The 18,127-nt window shown below is 38.7% G+C and overlaps 3 protein-coding genes across 3 annotated transcripts; all 3 read right to left on the bottom strand.

Moving 5' to 3' along the window:
• Positions 1-7,125: 7,125 nt before the first annotated feature.
• si:dkey-148a17.6 (uncharacterized protein LOC108190685 homolog) lies at positions 7,126-10,025 on the bottom strand. Its single transcript, XM_017706170.2, has 2 exons — positions 8,979-10,025; positions 7,126-8,004 (listed from the first exon to the last, which is right to left on the bottom strand). The coding sequence occupies exons 1-2, from the start codon at positions 9,762-9,764 to the stop codon at positions 7,684-7,686; spliced, it is 1,107 nt and encodes a 368-aa protein (XP_017561659.1). The 5' UTR covers positions 9,765-10,025; the 3' UTR covers positions 7,126-7,683.
• A 116-nt stretch (positions 10,026-10,141) lies between these two features.
• si:dkey-148a17.5 (uncharacterized protein LOC100535037 homolog) lies at positions 10,142-11,969 on the bottom strand. The gene has a single exon (XM_017706171.2). It carries the CDS (start codon positions 11,948-11,950, stop codon positions 10,928-10,930), a length of 1,023 nt encoding a protein of 340 aa, XP_017561660.1. The 5' UTR covers positions 11,951-11,969; the 3' UTR covers positions 10,142-10,927.
• A 3,795-nt stretch (positions 11,970-15,764) lies between these two features.
• On the bottom strand, positions 15,765-17,842 carry LOC108432358 (serine/threonine-protein kinase pim-1-like). Its single transcript, XM_037534299.1, has 6 exons — positions 17,599-17,842; positions 17,100-17,294; positions 16,794-16,888; positions 16,659-16,689; positions 16,097-16,492; positions 15,765-16,003 (listed from the first exon to the last, which is right to left on the bottom strand). Exons 2-6 carry the CDS (start codon positions 17,137-17,139, stop codon positions 15,765-15,767), a joined length of 801 nt encoding a protein of 266 aa, XP_037390196.1. The 5' UTR covers positions 17,140-17,294; positions 17,599-17,842.
• Between the last annotated feature and the right edge of the window lie 285 nt (positions 17,843-18,127).

The raw sequence follows: 18,127 nt of genomic DNA on the forward strand, positions 1-18,127 counted from the left end.
TATACACTATATAGACAAAAGTATTGGGACACACCTCCTAATTATTGAGGTCAGTTGTTTCAGTCACACCTATCGCTAACAGATAGATAAAATTAAGCATATAGACAAACACTGTCAGTAGAATGTGTTGGACTGATGAGCTCAGTAACTTTAAACATGGTACTGTCATAGATGCCACCTTTGTCACTAGTCAGTTTGTGAAATATCCATCCAAACGCACTATGCCAAAATTCCCACATACACACTCTGACATTTTTCGGATAGGCTTCCCAGAGAAAAGATCATTTAACAATTAGATCATGCTGTAGTTTATACTTAAAACCCATAATACATCAATTTCCAAACCTTTTTAACAAGCATGAAAAATGTTTGTGCTATCACTCTGCCAGCTCTACCTAATAAGCAACATAAGCAGGTGCATAAGCAAATGTTCGAGTTATAAAAGCACCATTATATTGTCTAAGAAGCATGAGTGAGGAGAAAAAAACAATAGTTCATCAAGTCTTAAAAAGAACAGATGTGCCTAGTGCCTAAAAATGGAAAAGACAAAAATTGAGTAGCTTCATAGAAATGTTTTTTTGTGGCATAATGTTATTGAAATAATATGGATAAAGAATACTAAGATGGGATAGATAAGATCTGTAATTCCAATTTAATTATCAGAACCCTGATAAATGCATTTGTTTGTTTTAATACTACATTTATTTTAATATGTATATGTGAAATAGGACACTCATTTTTGATTTAATGCACCAGAGTCATTCAAAATTTATGTAACATTAGTCAATACACTACCTTAGCTAACCTAACCAAGATCATGAAAAAATGTGTTTAACTGACTGATGTTTACACTTAATTGTTCCTATACCATTCTTAATAGGAGCATATAACATAGGCACATGAAGGAGCCTAGAAATCCTGCTGTCACAGTTTTGTCAAATTTTGTTTCAGGTCATAAGAACAATCAGTGACATAGATTGTGTAATTAAACCTTATCTTTGTTTTAAAAACTTGAACATACTGTCTGTGTGAAATACCACGCTTATTGTGTTAAAATAAGTGTGTGTAGGTAACTGGACTGGGTGTTGTTTTTGACAAATCTACTCAGAGACTGTGTGAAAAGCTTCCAAACAAGAAAATGAGAGGAAGAGAGATACACTGTAGAGTGGCGCTGATTCAGAAAACCAGAACTCAGAACGTAAATGTGGTGTTACCAAGGTGATGTTTTGAAACTTTCTCTGGTAAAAATATTGTTCCTTTGTAATTCTCCCATAAAGGCTCTTGTTGATTGCCATAGTGATTGTGGACTCATAAACACCAAGTGCAGCCTCAGCAGCTGACTTCCTCTCTACTCACAGTCACAGCTGGCCTCACAGAGGTTTGCCTAACAGGCCTCCTCTATGTCTGGACACTTGGTTTGGAGAGATGGTACGAGGCAGGTTGAGAAAGAGGATTTCATTAATTGTTTTCCCCAAATGTATTGCTTTTGCAATGGTTTTATACTCTTGCCCACATTCCTAGACAGGGGGATAGATGTAATTAGTTTAAAATTAGGAATGTGAGACAAAAATAGAAATAATTCATCATGATGAAGATGATATATCACAAATTAATTATTAAAATAATACTTATTATCATTGTTGTAAATATCATCATATACTACTACTACTACTATGTAAATGTACTACTACTACTACGACTACTACTACTACTATTACTATGTAAATGTATTATTACCACTACTATTACTACTACTATGTAAATGTACTGCTAATACTACTTCAATGTAAATGTACTACTACTACTACTATTACTATGTAAATGTATTATTACCACTACTACTACTACTACTACTACTATGTAAATGTACTACTACTACTACTACTACTACCACTACTACTATGTAAATGTACTGCTAATACTACTACAATGTAAATGTACTACTACTACTACTACTATGTAAATGTACTACTACTACCACTACTACTACTATGTAAATGTACTACTACTATTACTACTACTATAAATGTACTACTACTATGTAAATGTACTACTACTACTACTACTGATACTCCTACTACTCCTACTATGTAAATGTATTACTACTACTACTACTACTACTACTACTACCACTACCACTACTACTACTATGTAAATGTACTACTACTACTATGTAAATATACTACTACTACTATGTAAATGTACTACTACTACCACTACTACTACTATGTAAATGTACTACTACTATTACTACTACTATAAATGTACTACTACTATGTAAATGTACTACTACTACTACTGCTACTACTACTACTACTACTCCTACTATGTAAATGTACTACCACTACTACTACTACTACTACTACCACTACTACTACTATGTAAATGTACTACTACTACTGCAACTAATGTTTCTGTCTCACTAATACTTCTGTCAACTCTATAATGAGTGACCTCCTAAAACTTATGTGAAGCAAAACGGCCAAATATGGAACCTCAGGAATGACCACTCTCAGAATGAAAAGAGAAAGCATGCATTAATCAGACCAACAATACACAAGAGTGGAAACATGCTTGCACCACTATGTGCTTTACTTTTGTTTTTGTTTCTCATTTCATTAACCACTCAGGCCTAGTCATAACAGTAGAAAACCCCATTAAACAAACAGTACAACCAATTATATAGTTTATCATTCAGTTATTGACAAAGTGATACAATAATGTATATTTTGGTTGGAAAAGTATATGAACCTCTAGAATTATTATTTTGGTATAGAGGATAATTAAGGTCAGGATGTTCAATTAATTGGATGACAATCAGGTGTGGGTGTGGCTGACCTTACCCTATTTAAAAAAAAACAACCTGCATCTTTACCATCAAATCTGGTCTTTACCATACACATTTGTTCATGCCATGTCTCAGTCAATTGAGATTTCTGACCTCAGACAAACATCCAATGCTCATTAGGCTGGAAGGCTCATTAGGCTCCAAAACTATTTTTGAAGAGCTTGGACTACTGAAATATTGTTACATGAACAAATAAGGCAAAAAATAGACAAATGGTGGAAATTCAATACCACTGTTACCCTTCCCAGAAGTGGTCATCCAAAAAATTACTCCAAGAGTAAGGTGTATAATCCTCTGAGAGCTCAAAAGCAAAGAGTAATATCTAAGGATGTGGAGGCCTCTCTAATATTGGCTAATTTCAATGTCAAGACTCCACAATCAGTCAAACACTGAACAAGAACAGTATGTGAGGAATGATAGCATGGAGAAAGCTACTACTCTCCAGAAGGAATATTACTGCCTGTTTAAAGTATCCTAAAGACCTCCTGGATGAGCCAGAAACTACTAAAATACTGTTACATGAACAAATAAGGCAAAAATAGATCTTTATGGCTTAAATGAGAAATGTTATCTTTGTAAAAACCAAACACTGCAGTCCAGCACAAGAATCTCAACCATGAAACTGTGAAACATGGTGGGGCAGCATCATAGCTGCTATTGGATGAGGACTGCTTGTTATCAAATGATGAAGCTATGAATTCTGGATTGTATCAGCAAATTTTGCAGGGGGATGTTAGAGCATCCATCTGTGAACTACATGTCAATTGGTGTTGTATCTTCATTTTTGTTGTTTTTCAGTTTTTGAAATAATTTGAAAATGCCTGTTCTTTACATTGTGTGCAAATTGCGTGAAGAATGGACCAAAAGAAACAGCCCAAAATGACTTGAAAAAAATGTCTGGTTCCACTGACTTACATTAAAAGTAAAGTAGGTTTTTTTGGAGAGTTTGTTTGAGGTTTTGTTCCATTAGCAGCAAAAGAAATCTTGCATTTTGGAATGGCTGAGTCAAAGTCCAGACCTTAATCTAGTAGAAATGTTGTAGCTGAACCTAAGAGGTGGCATTCATGCAAGAAAGCATACTTACATAATTGAGTTGAAGCGGTTCTGTAAAGAGGAATGGGCCTAGTTACAGGAATCGTTTTGCTGAAGGCAGTTCTGCTCAAGGGGGTAGGGGGGTCACAACAGTTACTCAAGGCAAAGGTTCACATTCTTTTGCCAACAAAAGACATTTAATGTAGGATCACTTTGTTCAATACATTTACATTTACAGCGTTTAGCAGATGCTCTTATCCAGAGTAACTTACAAGAAATGCTTTGTCTATCTAGAGAAAGTATCTTTGCTAGTTACCAATAGCTTAGAGAAAAAGACAGTCCTGAGCTCAGATACTGCTAGAAACAAAAAGTCACTGTACATACCCAGAAAAAAGGAACAGAGTTGAACACAGAACTCTACACCATTCAATAAATAAATGAAAAACAGCATTATTAACATATAACATATAATTACATAAAATTTTGTTCTTTGTTTTATTGGGTTCTCTTTAACTATTGTTATGACTGAAGTTAAGATCTGATCATATTTTAAGTCACATTAATGTACATATGCAAGTAATGCTTAAGGGTTCACAAATTTTCGAGAAGCACTGTATAAACTCTAAGTTAGGTCAGAGGTATTATCGTTTTTTTTTCTGATGAAATCAGCGCACTTGTCTTGGTACAAAAGCAAAAATCAGTTCCCTTATAGCAAAAATAAGTTACACGAAGCAGTATGCAATTCCTCTTTTCTCACTTATACGTAAGACACAAAACACATACCCATTGCAAAACAGAGGAAAAGCTAAAGCTGATGTTGAAAAGCTGAAACACCCAGACGACTGAAGAAAGTGGTAACATGCAGACAAAGAACGCACTCTCAGAATCAGAATAAGCTGATGGAGCACTACATCTAGAGTACTGTGTGAAAGTCAGAGACCCCCCTTCATTTATTTAATTTCCAACCTGTCAAAACAGGTTATACATTTTTCAGGAGATATTTCTGAAAAGGTGAAATATTAGATAAACTACTTTCATAATGAACAAGAAAACTAATTTACACCAAAACTGGTGTAAAACGTATTAAAAGATTTAGAGAAAATGGGAGGCCTTGTAGACCACCAAAACTGTCACCATCAGATAAACCACTTAAATCTTTCATCTTTGAGCGAGAGGAGAAAATCAAGTTCTACTCTTGCTTCTGATCTGAAAAAATCCACAGGCCTTTCTGTCTATCCTTCCACTGTGAGACAACAACTCAACACTATGAGTCTGAAAGGATGTGTAGCTATCAAGAACCTCATTGCTGGGAAAAGAAGGGATTTAAAAAAAAAAATGTAAATCAAACACAGAAAATCAGACCTCAGACTTCAACATCACTGAATGTGGGATTGGAAGCAGTGCGAAGCAGAAAATGCATGTCACGATTGGCCCCTCCCAGTCCTGTCCATGTGTTCGTGTTGTGTTTTGGTCTAGTTCATGTGCTTTTTGTTTTGATCCCCTGTCCGGCCCCTTGTTTTGTGACTCCGCACCTCATTATTCCCACCTGTGTTTTCCCTTGTTAGCATGTGCTGTTTATATAGTTTGGATTTTTTTTGGATTTCATCATGTCTGTCCCTCAATCTATCCGTGCTGGATATATGAACTTGGACTGCCATGACCACAACCCTGGATTTGCCCTTAATAAAAGTCGCTTATCTCAGCGTATGCATCCGCCTCCTCGCTCCCCACAGTCACAATGCAACCAACTTCTAAGACTGAACTTTAGAGGTGTGGAAAAATATTCATTTAGATGTCTTTAAGAAACAGACAGCAAGTCTCTAGAAAAGAATGGAAGCTGTAAAAAGGGCAAAGAGTCAATACGCTAAATAAAAATCAAAAGCAAATTTAATTTTAAATTAAATGAAAAACCTGAATCAGTAAGTGGAGAAACATAACACCTACACAGAGCAGTGCATAATACAATTAAGCAATTAACCTTCTGCTCTGTAGTGTGCTTAAAATGCTGAGCATTTCAGATCTTAGATCAAGCAGGCAAAAGGAAAACATCTAGCTATCTTTGAAAGATGATTCATTATTGGGACAGGAATGGCAGAAATTTCAGTTACAAAAACTGCTCAAGCAAGGGGAACTGTGACTAAAGTCACATCTGCGTTTAGATCTATGGGAAAGTCATGTGTACATAGCGTTGGAAATAGTTGACTTGTTTAATTATGATATGCATGTTTCTTTACATAGAGAGCACAATAAATCTTGTTTATTTGGGTTTACTGCAGTGCAACATGCAAAATATTGAACAAAATCATTGTACTCATACTTTTTCACAATATTTTTAAATGTGTCATTGCTGGTTCTTTTTTTTTACTTGTCAAGCTTCAGAAAAATTAAATATTGTGCTACATGCTGTGTTTTGGGAAAATGTCATGAACTATCATGATGTTGTGCCATGTCATCCAATCCAACTGTAGTTGAAAACATATTTAAAAACAATGAAACACATTCATTGACACAATATTATACAGAGGTATATTATATGAAGGTTGCAGTGAATAAACCCCTCGTTATAAAGAGGAATGCACATTCGAGGTTTCAGTGGTGTAAAAACCAAAGTCTCTGGTCCACAGAGATGTGGAAGAAATTATAAGTTCAGATGACGATATCATGAGAAACCTTCACAAGTGGGCGAGTACATGTGCAGCATACACCAAGAGAATGGACAGGACTGAATGTGTGACCAATAAATTGAGGACATCCAATCGGGGTATTTTGCTAGCATAGTTTGGGTCCACTTGTCTCTTTAGAGTGAAAGTTCACTGCAAATCTTTATAATGTTATAATGACTGATTACCTTGTTGCCTTAATGAAACATCCTATCCTGGTGTAAATAGCCTCCCATCCACAGTGCACGAGGGGTCAATGGTTTGATGAGTATGAAAATTATATAAATTGAATGCTATGGCCTTCACAGTCTCAACGCACCTATGGGAAACTGATATGTTAGACAGACATTTCATCAAAAGACAATTAAGGTAATATCTTTTCAAATAATGCCATTCCATCTCTCTAGGAGAGAGACACACAAAAGCTGATCTAATGGCTCATGGTGACCTTATTAATTCACTTGTTGTGTTGGCTTTTCCTTTCATTTCTCACCCATCTGTATATGATACCTACATAACAAAAAACATTTTGCCCCCAACCCCCAACCCAAATGCATGTTTGAAAGAAGGCAAATAACAGACACATTAATGTAAGGATTTTCTTTTAATTGCATTTACAGAGGTAGGCTATACTGAAACAAAGATATCAATAACCAATGAAACAAAACAGTAAAATATGTTACAGTACATTAACACTGACAGAACACTTATAACAGAACATAGAACAAAGTTCTGAACTTTGCATAACCTTTTTTAGATGAACGAATAAACATCAGTGCAGTTCAACAGGCTAGAACTACTTCCCTGGTAAACATACGACAATAAAATGATATACATACTGAATGAAATGCAGATTGAGTCTACTACACTAGTATTTTATGATTGGAGGATGGAAGCTGATGGTGTAAAACAATTCTGTGATACACATATTTAACATGCTTTTGAAGGTAAAAGGGCATTTTATAATACCCCAGTGTAGTCCTGGACAGTGGTCAGTGCTTCTCTATGCAAAAAGTCTTTAGGAATACATCCAGAAAAAAAACATGTGTGCATTTATGTATATATATTTATGTACATACATCAACATTTTTCTTTTTACTTTAGAAATCTAGATTATGTTCTATTCAGTCCAACTCAGTACCTTCACACAATGTCTTGCGTGGCTGCATTGTTGCATATGTCCACAAGCAGATCTATCTGTGCTTTGGACTCTGTGCAGCACTGAGAGGTGGTCGTCTGAGAGCTTTGCCGCCTGGACACGTATGACAGCTCTTTATTGCCCTCGCCTGTGGCTGTGCTGGACAGATGGCGGAAAAGCTTCTGGATACCCGTGTCCCTCAGAGAGCTGCGGAAGTTTCTTGCCGCAAAAACATACAGCACAGGGTTAACAGTGCTGCTGACAAAGACCAGCGCACCTGCCACGATGGTCATGGCTTCCACTGCACTATGGAGGGTTTTTGCTTCCTAGAGGTGAAAACATGACAATATTATATCATTATTGTGACAAATTACAACACAATAGGCTTTTCTGAGTGTATTGTGTGGATTTCATCAGTACTTCTAAAACTCTAAAAAATGCGTGTATCAAATAAAAAATGCATTTAGACCAATTAATTATAAAGAACATGTAAACAACAACTAGTCTAGTAGTATGATAGCATATGATAAAGATGTAATTGACTGGATTAAAAAAATCAACCCATTATACTATTATTCTCCTTTAAGAAGGAACAAGAGTTTAAACGAAACCGTGTTTTATTTTAGTTGCATAATTTAATTGTTGAGATACAGGCTGTTCTGGGGTGAAATAGCATGTTTTAGAGAAACTTGCCAAATCAGATTTCTTTATGTATCCTAAATGACCAGTGAATCAACACCACTTCATTTTTATATGTAATGTTTATTATGGCAAAATAGTGACAAAACCAAAAATATGGTTATTGGGATATATGGGATATTTAGCCTTTTTTTTTTTTTTTTTTACCACAAATGACCTTAAAAACACCTTTTAGGATAAAGTCATCTCAAAACTTGGTGAAACAGTTTCTGGGGCATCAGTCAATTTATTCATAACCATTTCATGCAATAATTTATTGTGAGGTAGCCTTTAGAGGCGTTAAATGCTTTGGATATCTGGTTCCTCTCGCCAGCAACAGTTCTGTGTCTGTTCGTTTCTCCAAAATGGTGCATTTCACATTAAACCACTTTGAATGTCTTTGCTTGCATCAAAATGTTTTAACAATGCAGACATTCTGAAAAAAGGCGTAACTCCCATTCAAGCAATCAATGTTTGCAACATCTTAATTGTAAATGGCTTGTCTGAGTGTATCACTACATGTGTTTGCTGGTGCATTTTGTCCATTGCAACTTGTTTGGAAACCTAAGAAAAACTAAGAATTGAGATCATGTGTTAAAAATGTCTTAATGTCAAGACTCACCTGGGAATTTTCCTGGAGAGTAAGGAGCACCAGAGACAGGAAATTTTCGACATGGTGCGGGATCCAGCAGAGAGCAAACAGCACCACCACACTGGCAATCAGGACCGTGGACTTCTTCTTGGACCGGAGGCTCATCTGTGCAATCCGGCTGAAGAGGCAGCCGTAGCAGACCAGCAGGATAGAGAATGGGATCACAAAGCCCATTAGAGTCTCAAACAGGAGGATCACAGCCTCTTGTATGTTGGATTCATAAGCACGAAACAGGCACTGCTCTTCCCCCAGATTTCCACCCAAAACCTGAGTGACTATCACAGGGATGCTCAACAGAAATGAAGCCACCCACACAATCAGCAGCACTTTATTCAGAGCTTGCTTCCTTCTCCAGCTGGCCAAAGCAAAGGGGTACCGGATGGCCAGGAAGCGCTCCACACTCATGATGGTAATGAGGAAGACACTGGCATACATGCAAGCATTGATGATGTACACCATGGCTTTGCAGACAGCCTCACTAAACACCCAGGAATGAGCCAGTGAGTAGATCCACAGAGGCAGAGTGACCAGCACCAGCAAGTCAGCAACAGCCAGGTGCAGAATGACCAGAACAGTGTGAGACCGCTTCTTCACGTGTCTCACGATGGTCCAAATCACCAGCAGGTTCCCTGGAACCCCCACAACAAAGCACACAGCCAGGATCACGCAGGCCCCCAACATACCAGCATAAGCCCCATCCTGGTCCTCCTCATGTTCCCACTTTGACCCCCAAGAACCACCACCTGTGCCATTCATCCTTCCTCCAAAACAACCCACTGCGTGCGACTTGCTCACGCTACTGAACAGACAGCAATGAAAGCAGACTGCATAAAGAGAGTAGCACTTCCTCTTTAGAAAGCAAATACAGGAAAGAAGTTCTTTTTCTCAAGAAAGACAGAGCAAGTGACAGTGAGAGCAGAAGAGAGAGGCAGTGAAACACAAAGGCTGGGGCAAAATCTCTGGCAGTTGTTATTACAAAACTAGACCAAAGTTTTTACTAATCAATCTCTATCACACACTGCCAGAAAATCTATGAATGATTGGAAAAAAAGACAAAAGGTATAGGTTCTTCGAAGGGGAAAAAATTCTATGCTGTGCTTTCTTTTTCTTTCTCACAAAACACCAGCTGCGTCTGGACTGACCACATGATTTTTACTACTTCTTGTTTTTTTTTTTTTGTTTTTTTAAGAATAGTTTGGAGAATTGAGAACTAATAGTAGTTGATGTGAATGGCACTAAACAAGTGAAGTTTTAAATGATGGCCAGCTTTCAAGCATGATTTGTATGAAAGAGCATCAAAAATATTATTTAATAAGACTGCAATTCTTTGCAAAGCCTTAAAACACAAAAAAATCTTGGCAAGTGAAATCACCTTAAATCTAGTCAATATAGCTAATGTTGTAAGATTGTTGCAAGAATATTACAAGACCATTTAACTGATTCATAAAACGTTTTAAGTAATTTCATCCAGAGCAACTATCATATTCAGTACATAGATAATTATCCTTGTTTCAAGCATTATTTCTCAATATCTGCCAATGAAATAAGCCAATTTATAAAAATTAGTTAATATGTTTTATAATAACACAACAATTATAATCTTAGAATCATTCACAACAATCTCATAATGGGAAATATTAGCTATATTGACTAGATTTAAGATGCTTTCCAGGACTTGCCAGGATATAATTTTTTTTGAGGATAAATTTATTATTTTTTTCTTAAAGTAACTACAACTGAAGAGGATGTAACCAAAGTCTCTTAAAAGGGTGGCAAGCCTGCATTGTACCTGGTCAACCTGAGGTTCAGAAAAGGGGGAAAAAAGAAGCACGCCATTCCACTGAATGAGTCTTATCAAAATCAAAATTAAAGCAGTGCCAGTGAATTCTCTCAAAATTCACGTTCAAACTCAGCACTTCTCAAACATCTGCTGAAGACTCCTCTTTGCTTGTCCCATTGTCAGAGACGTCTGGGGTCTTGGGCTCTCTCTCTTTTACATGGGTTGAGTGTGATGTCACTTCCTGGAAGAGCCTGACCATCATGAATTTCTTAAGACCACCCTGGAGGTTTCTGGCAGCAAAGGCATAGAGGATTGGGTTTACAGAACTGCTGATGAATGCCAGTGCCCCAGAGATGAATTCCACTGCATCTGGCAACCCATCGGAGTGGTCCGTTAGAAGGTGTGTTATGGAAATGATGTTGAGAATGTGGTGGGGCAGCCAGCACAAAGCAAAGGCAGTCACTACGCTACCTATGAGGAAGGCGGACTTCTGCTTAGTCCTGCTTTGTATATGGCAAAGCTGAGATGCCACCTGGCAGTAGCAGATGGCCAGGATGAAGAACGGGATGGCAAAGCCCACCATTGTCTCCAAACAAAGGCAGAAGACCTCCACAGCCATGGAGGAGAACTCGGTGAAGTGGCAGTGCTGTGTACCATCTGCATTTTCTTCTATCCGCCGGGCAAGAAAAGCTGGAATTCCCAGCACGAGTGCCATGGCCCAGGCACAACCCAATGTCCAGTATATGATGCTGCTGGTTTTCCACTGCAGCATCTTAAAAGGGAACTTGACAGCCAAGAAGCGCTCCATACTCATAATGGTGATGAGGAAGACGCTGGCATACATGCAGGTATGGACGACATACACCATGGCCTTGCAGGTGGCTTGGCCAAACACCCAGGACCAAGCCAAGGAGTAAATCCATATAGGCAGAGTGACCAGCACCAGCAGGTCAGCGATGGCCAAGTGTAGAATAAGCAGCACGGTGTGAGAGCGCTGTTTCACATGCTTCATGATGATGTAAACAACCAGCAGGTTCCCTGGAGTCCCCACAACAAAGCATACAGCCAGGATAGAACAGGCCACTGCTATCCCACTCCCCCCTTCGGACCCTTCTTCCTCCAGGGTTGTGTCGTTCCTACCAGAGGTAGAGAAGCTGCTCATGTTTTCATCGGACTCTCAGACAAATGACAGCAGTGTAGAAACTGGCTGCATCTGGGTTTCATACTAGGAAGGACCTACACCCTTTACTTCTCTAAATGATCACAAGGTCAGCAGAACAGCAGAAACAAAACTGATAGAAAGCATCCAGACCAGGGATAAAACAACACTTTTTAAAATGTTGAGTCAAAAATGTCAAACTTGAAGTAGATTGAAGCAATATGCATCTGACAAAATGTATAGTCCAGCCCTAAACAAAGCCAAAATCCAACAACATACATCAAGTACTAAAGTAAAATACACTAATTACTAAAACATTTATGCACTCCATGCAATGTGAGACGGCTTTTGCTTTCATTTCAAGTACATTTTTAGTACAGTGGCATCCTTGCTTTCACACTAATAAGAAAAACTGTCCCGAGGTATGCAAATGACTCAGAAACGATAATTAAAGAAGAATTCCACTAAGGGTTTGACATGTCTGCTTAATTTCAACAGCTGAGATGTAAACAAAATCCTTCAAGGTTGGCTTTCCCAAAGCATTGCTGTACAACTACCATAGTCTCTCGATCATTTTGAACATCTCTCCATGGTTACCATGGTGGTTGCTCAATAATGCTTTTGAGAAATGCAGAGTGGTTTGCTGTGAAATGACTCATTGCAGAGAAACTTACAGACTCAGAATTCTTTAAAACGGTGGTGATAGGAACCAGGCGTAGCAATGTCAGCAACATGAATATAGCCATTTTGTTCACTTGTTGTTTATCTCCTCCATCACAGGCAGACAGACATACACATCCAATCATATATAATTTACCATGTCCAATTGGCCTGTGGCAGGAAACCCACGCAGACACAGGGAGAACATGCAAACTCCTTATACAAAGGGCCCCTGGTCACCCAGCCGGGGAATCGAACACAGGCCCTTCTTGCTGTGAGGTGACAGTGCTACAATAGCCAACTTGGCAGTGTTGTTGACGGTATGTTGGCAGCCTCAGAGCGAAAGGTGACACTAAATTCGTCACCATGTGACCCCTGCTATTTAATCCTTTGACTAACTGCATGCTTCCTCAGGAATCTGGATCTTCAAGTGACCAGTTAGTCACATAATCACAGTTACATTCATAACTAATGTTATGTTTTGTATTTTCTGCCTGACAGAGACAGTACCCACACTACCAAGTGGATGACTTGTGCCCATGCAGTCACAAGGAGTGCATCAGAAGCATGCCTGTTGGATGAACAAGACAACCAGCATCAAGTACGATGACCCTGCAATGTTGATGTTACAGAATTGAGAAAATGTGCAGGGTGGGCAATGGACGGTTGGCAGCTATGTAAGCTAGCGTAATCATCTCCACAACCCAGTGTGAATGGTGCTGCTTTGAGAGCAGAGAGCCCCGTTTAGCTTCTGAAAAACATATTAACAGCTGGTCTACTTTCCACACTTTTGCAGTAGCAGAGATGTACCACCTCAACACCCTGACAGAACATAAGAGTTGTCTCCTAGGGTCTGACCAGTGTAAACCACCAGGCTGATGGACTGGGTAACACCATTAATAATTAATACCAGTTAATAAGTTTCGGCAGGAAAGCTTTGGCATTAATGTCACATTCACATTGTCTGGACCCCATTGGAGACATGGAGGGGCTGACCAATAATGTGTGTAGCTTGCATATATGCGTTGCTCTGGCCACAGCAAGCAAAAAGATTGCTTTAAGTGAAATTGACTGTCTTGGTTTTGGAACCCCAGCCGACTGATTCAGGTCTGACAGGATGAACAGGTCCATATGTGCCTATCCATTTTGAAAGAAATAATCTAAGGTGAGTTTTCCCATTCATATGCAACCATGAGGAATTCTTAAAGCTGCAACAATGTTAAGTCCTGCAGCGTCAGGAGGCCAATGAGTAGCAGAATCGCCTAGGCTCAGAATCTGAGCATTTGAATGCAAAACAGACATTTCTTTCTGTGCTACCAAATATTTAATGTTGTATTAAATGTATTGGCTGTATTAGATCAATATTTAGTTTAATCCTAATGCTACTACTCAAAGCTGAAATCAGCTTGTTCTTGGACAGCTTCTTGTTTGAATTTCCTTACCTTAAATGGTGCAGCCTCAGGTGCCAGAATTTAAGGTGGAACGGGAAAATTCAATTCATTGAATGTCCTGAGAAAATATTGTCAGCATTAAAATAGTAATAAAGAAGTTTTGATAGCCTAAATCAGATCATCTGAGTCTTTACTGAATTCTGTACTGAATTAGCCTGAGTGCAAGTACCTTTGTAGAGCTTTTCAAATCGAGCTATGTACAGGACGAAAAGATCTCTCATGTTTCAGGGAGTATCAGACAAAGAACAGAGAACTGCAGAGGAACCTGCTTCTTTTGTTCTGACTGCTTTTCATCTGCTATCAGTCTGTACATGGAAATACCATACTGCGAAAGAGTGCTGGTTTGTGCGGTTTTTAAGGAGGCTATGAGTCTAAGTCAATTCTGTGCACAGTAGAATTAGCTCACATGTAGCATCATTCATATTTTGCTTCTTTAATGACCTTGCAATGCAGATGATCCAACAATATTCGAGAGAAGAATGTCTGTAGGACAAAACATATCAGCTTTGGAACTTTTTGATTATCACAGGATGTATATATGATTGGTCTTTGATTGGCAGTTGATTTGTGATGTCACTCCTGTCACGTGTTTAGGTTCCCTCATTTTAAAACTGAACAACTGCGACTTTTTTTCTGTTTTTGTATTTGGAGCTAGATGTAAGCAAGGTACTGTGTGTAAAACTGTAATGCAGTACACTGTCATGTTAGGCTGTTGCTACGGTGTTGCCAAGCAAGCGATATGGTATTCAGCTGCTTGCAAAAGCACTGAAAGATGGTCGTTAGCTGTTTACTATGATGTATATTAGGAGGTTTCTGGGACATTACTAGGACATAGTTAGAGTGTTTCAGGTAGTTGCTTGGGTGTTGCTAGGTGGTTCCTACATCATCCCAATTGGTTGCTGAACGTTGCCAGGTGGTTACTTGGATGTTTATAAGCATTTCACATGTTCATATGTGGGCTGTAAAAAGTTGTGAATTTTGCACATATAATAATTCTAACAATATTACATAGAAGAAAAAGAACTGGACATTAACCAGGTCTTGTGAGTAAAACACCATAGAACAAACTTCAGTGTTTATTGTCTCCTCTGTTCTGAAGGATGTGGTGGACTGAACTTTAAAAACGTCATAACCTGGAACATAAACTAAAAGACGTGTTTGGTAGAGAAGCACTTCTGAAGCCCTTCTAAATTTTCATTTACAGCCTGTATACATATCACATTATCTCATTTATCTCAGTCTTATAAAAACACTAGATATTTCAGCTTTACTGCTTCTTTTGGTTGGCATATAATTCCCCTCTCCCTGGCTAACCTGGTCCTAAGTTGGCATGTTGGATTGTAACTATTTATGCTGCTGCATCTGCTGCAAATTAGGCCTCCTGGTTGGGGTACGCTGCAGGCACCAGCCAATTAGGTTACGACATTCTGTACAGAGTGACGGGATTGGACGGGAGAGAGATGTTTAACCTCTATATCAATTTCTTTTTTACTTCTTTTTTCATCTCTACATTTTAAAAGCACCACCATGTGATGGATGGGATGTAGCTACAACACGCAAACTATCATAAATGTATTTACACTCTATATTATATAAAGTATTACACACTATTATAAACATATACATTTAGGCACATCCCGTCTGTACTGCAAATTCTTCTTGGACTCTGCATATTGTACTCTTGTACTCTGGATTCAGATACAAGGTTAAAGGTATGAACAACTGTCATTTTCACAATTGTTTACCAGGATGCTCTCATTTGTCTCGCCATCTGAGAGGCCATCTCTGAAGTGCAGACCCCCACCAGTGATGTCATCATCATTAGTAAAGGGAAGGTACCTGCAAACCATCCTGAACATTAGAACACCAAGGGACCAAACACTTGCAGGACCAGCATGATACCTCCCATCCAGAATAAACTCAGAAGGGCAGTATTCATCCGTGCCTGAGAAAATGAAAGAGAGAGAGAAACAAGCAGAGCTGAGCACAAGCATTCATTTCCACACTAACACTGAAACAGCTAAGTTGCTCATTTTACCTTCAAAAATATTATAACCATATTTCTTGATGAAATCGCCGCAGCCAAAGTCAATCAGTTTGACCTCCAAAGTGTCCTGGTTGATCAATAAGTTTTCCGGCTTGATTTCCCAGTGCAGGACACCTTGCCTTCTGCACTGAAACGCTGCCATCACTGACTGCCACATTAAATTTTGCACCATGTCTTCAGTGACATAACCTCCACAGTCCTGAAGGAAACTGTCTAAGCTCTTGCAAGGATCAGGACGCTCCAGGACCAAGATGTAGCGGTCAAGCTCATCAAACCATTCGATGAGCTGGATGACGGTCTTGCAGATGGGTGTCTGGCTCCTGATCTGCAGCAGAGCCACCTCCACAGGCATGACCTTTATCTCATCAGCCTGAAGGAAAATAGAAAGTTAGACAGTGAGGAATTGTGAGAGAAGAACATAAACATGGACTCATGGTGGTTTGGGATCATTATAACTTACTACTAGCATTTCAATCAGGCAAGATTTGAAAGTAAAACGGGTTCAGAGGTTTTAGATGCACTTACACTTTGGACATACAGCATGTCCAAACATCATGCAGTTTTCTCACAAATTTAATGGCCACCTACACATAAACACAAGAAATATAATAAAACTACAAGCACTGAAAATGCAAGAGAAGAGATGATGACTGTAAAATACAATTTAGAGAGTGAAAGAGATCAGAACCTGTAGGCCATCAGATACACGTTGTCCTTTAAAGACAGATCCAAAGCTTCCTTCGCCTAGTTTTTCTCCCATTGTATAGCGAGAGGCAAAGGTGTCTATGAAACACAGTGTTAAAAATGAACATCAGCCATCTTTAAATAATATAGCATGGGTTTACTAATCATTTACTGGCTATGAGAGAAGCAGTGAGATCTAGTTTCTGATATCACACCAGGCCACTGTAAATATGAATCATTTGGATAATTATAATGCACTTAGAATAAAACGAAATGTAGATAATTTAGGTCATCTGGGCAATGAACTGACCAAGCTTGGTGGCTTTCCTCTGTCTCCTAGTTCTCCTCATGGGCTGCCCGACTGCCCCCTTCCTCTTCTTCCTCGCTGGGGCTTCAGTGTTAAGTTTTTCCAGCACTACAACAGGTTCTTTCTTGGCAGAGCAGTTGTTTTTTCCCTGCAGGACAGTCTGGCTACAGCCCTCCTCTGACCTTTTCCTCTTCCCAACTGAATACAGCATCATCATTTGAATATTAACAATAATTTCATACAACATAAGCTGAATACATCTACAGTACTGATAATACTGTGAGGATACATTGCATTATATGCTAATTTTCTTTTTTTAAAGGATTTGGTGATGTCTACAGGCACCCATACTCCACTGGTTATCATAAAAGTCTCTGATTAGGGACTTTTAAAATCTCAAATTCAAAATCTATATAAAATCTGACGAAATCTAAGACCTTCATCTTAATGAAACACAGTAAACTGACACAGCATTAATGCACACTATTAAACTCAGAACAACCTTTGGTTCAGACCGCTGCTCCATCATCTGCTGTATGAGCTGAAAACAACCAGCAGTTTCACTTTCTTCTCGAAGATTTAGCTAAAAATGATACAACCTAGACGTGTGAAATCTTTTTTTCTCGTCCTCTGACTAGAAATGGTGAAATTCCTCTCGCAGAAAGCCGTGTCTACAGCGTCATCCATATGACACCGTAATGAGGGTGCGCTGATTGACACGTGTTGTCATGGCACTGTTTTACGCCATGTGAACTGATTTATGTGTATTTAAAACTGCCAGAAGATTCCAAAGAAGACACGACTCCATAGAAAAATACACTAAACTGGCTCAAACGACTGATGCAGTGAGAAGCCGTTCATCTCGTTTGTCTCAATGTTTTGGATAGTTAAAGCCACGCCCCCTTACTTTAGCAACGTGATTCCGTTACTTATTTAACACGTTCACTTCTCTCTGTAATTCCTATTTGTGGCCAGTAGATGGCGGAATGTATCTGTGATAGAAACAGTCGATGTCTGTAGATAAACTGCTG

The sequence above is a fragment of the Pygocentrus nattereri genome, chromosome 25 (genome assembly GCF_015220715.1).
Source record: "Pygocentrus nattereri isolate fPygNat1 chromosome 25, fPygNat1.pri, whole genome shotgun sequence".
NCBI lineage: Eukaryota > Metazoa > Chordata > Actinopteri > Characiformes > Serrasalmidae > Pygocentrus > Pygocentrus nattereri.

Coding starts and splice junctions, on each gene's coding strand:
- si:dkey-148a17.6 (XM_017706170.2), bottom strand. CDS start 9,764: ATGAATGGCACAGGTGGTGGTTCTTGGGGGTCAAAGTGGGAACATGAG. Junction 8,005..8,978: donor CTCTCCAGGAAAATTCCCAG/GTGAGTCTTGAC, acceptor TTTCACCTCTAG/GAAGCAAAAACCCTCCATAG.
- si:dkey-148a17.5 (XM_017706171.2), bottom strand. CDS start 11,950: ATGAGCAGCTTCTCTACCTCTGGTAGGAACGACACAACCCTGGAGGAA.
- LOC108432358 (XM_037534299.1), bottom strand. CDS start 17,139: ATGAGGAGAACTAGGAGACAGAGGAAAGCCACCAAGCTTG. Junction 16,889..17,099: donor GAGGAAAGCCACCAAGCTTG/GTCAGTTCATTG, acceptor TGTGTTTCATAG/ACACCTTTGCCTCTCGCTAT. Junction 16,493..16,658: donor ATTTGTGAGAAAACTGCATG/ATGTTTGGACAT, acceptor TCACTGTCTAAC/TTTCTATTTTCCTTCAGGCT.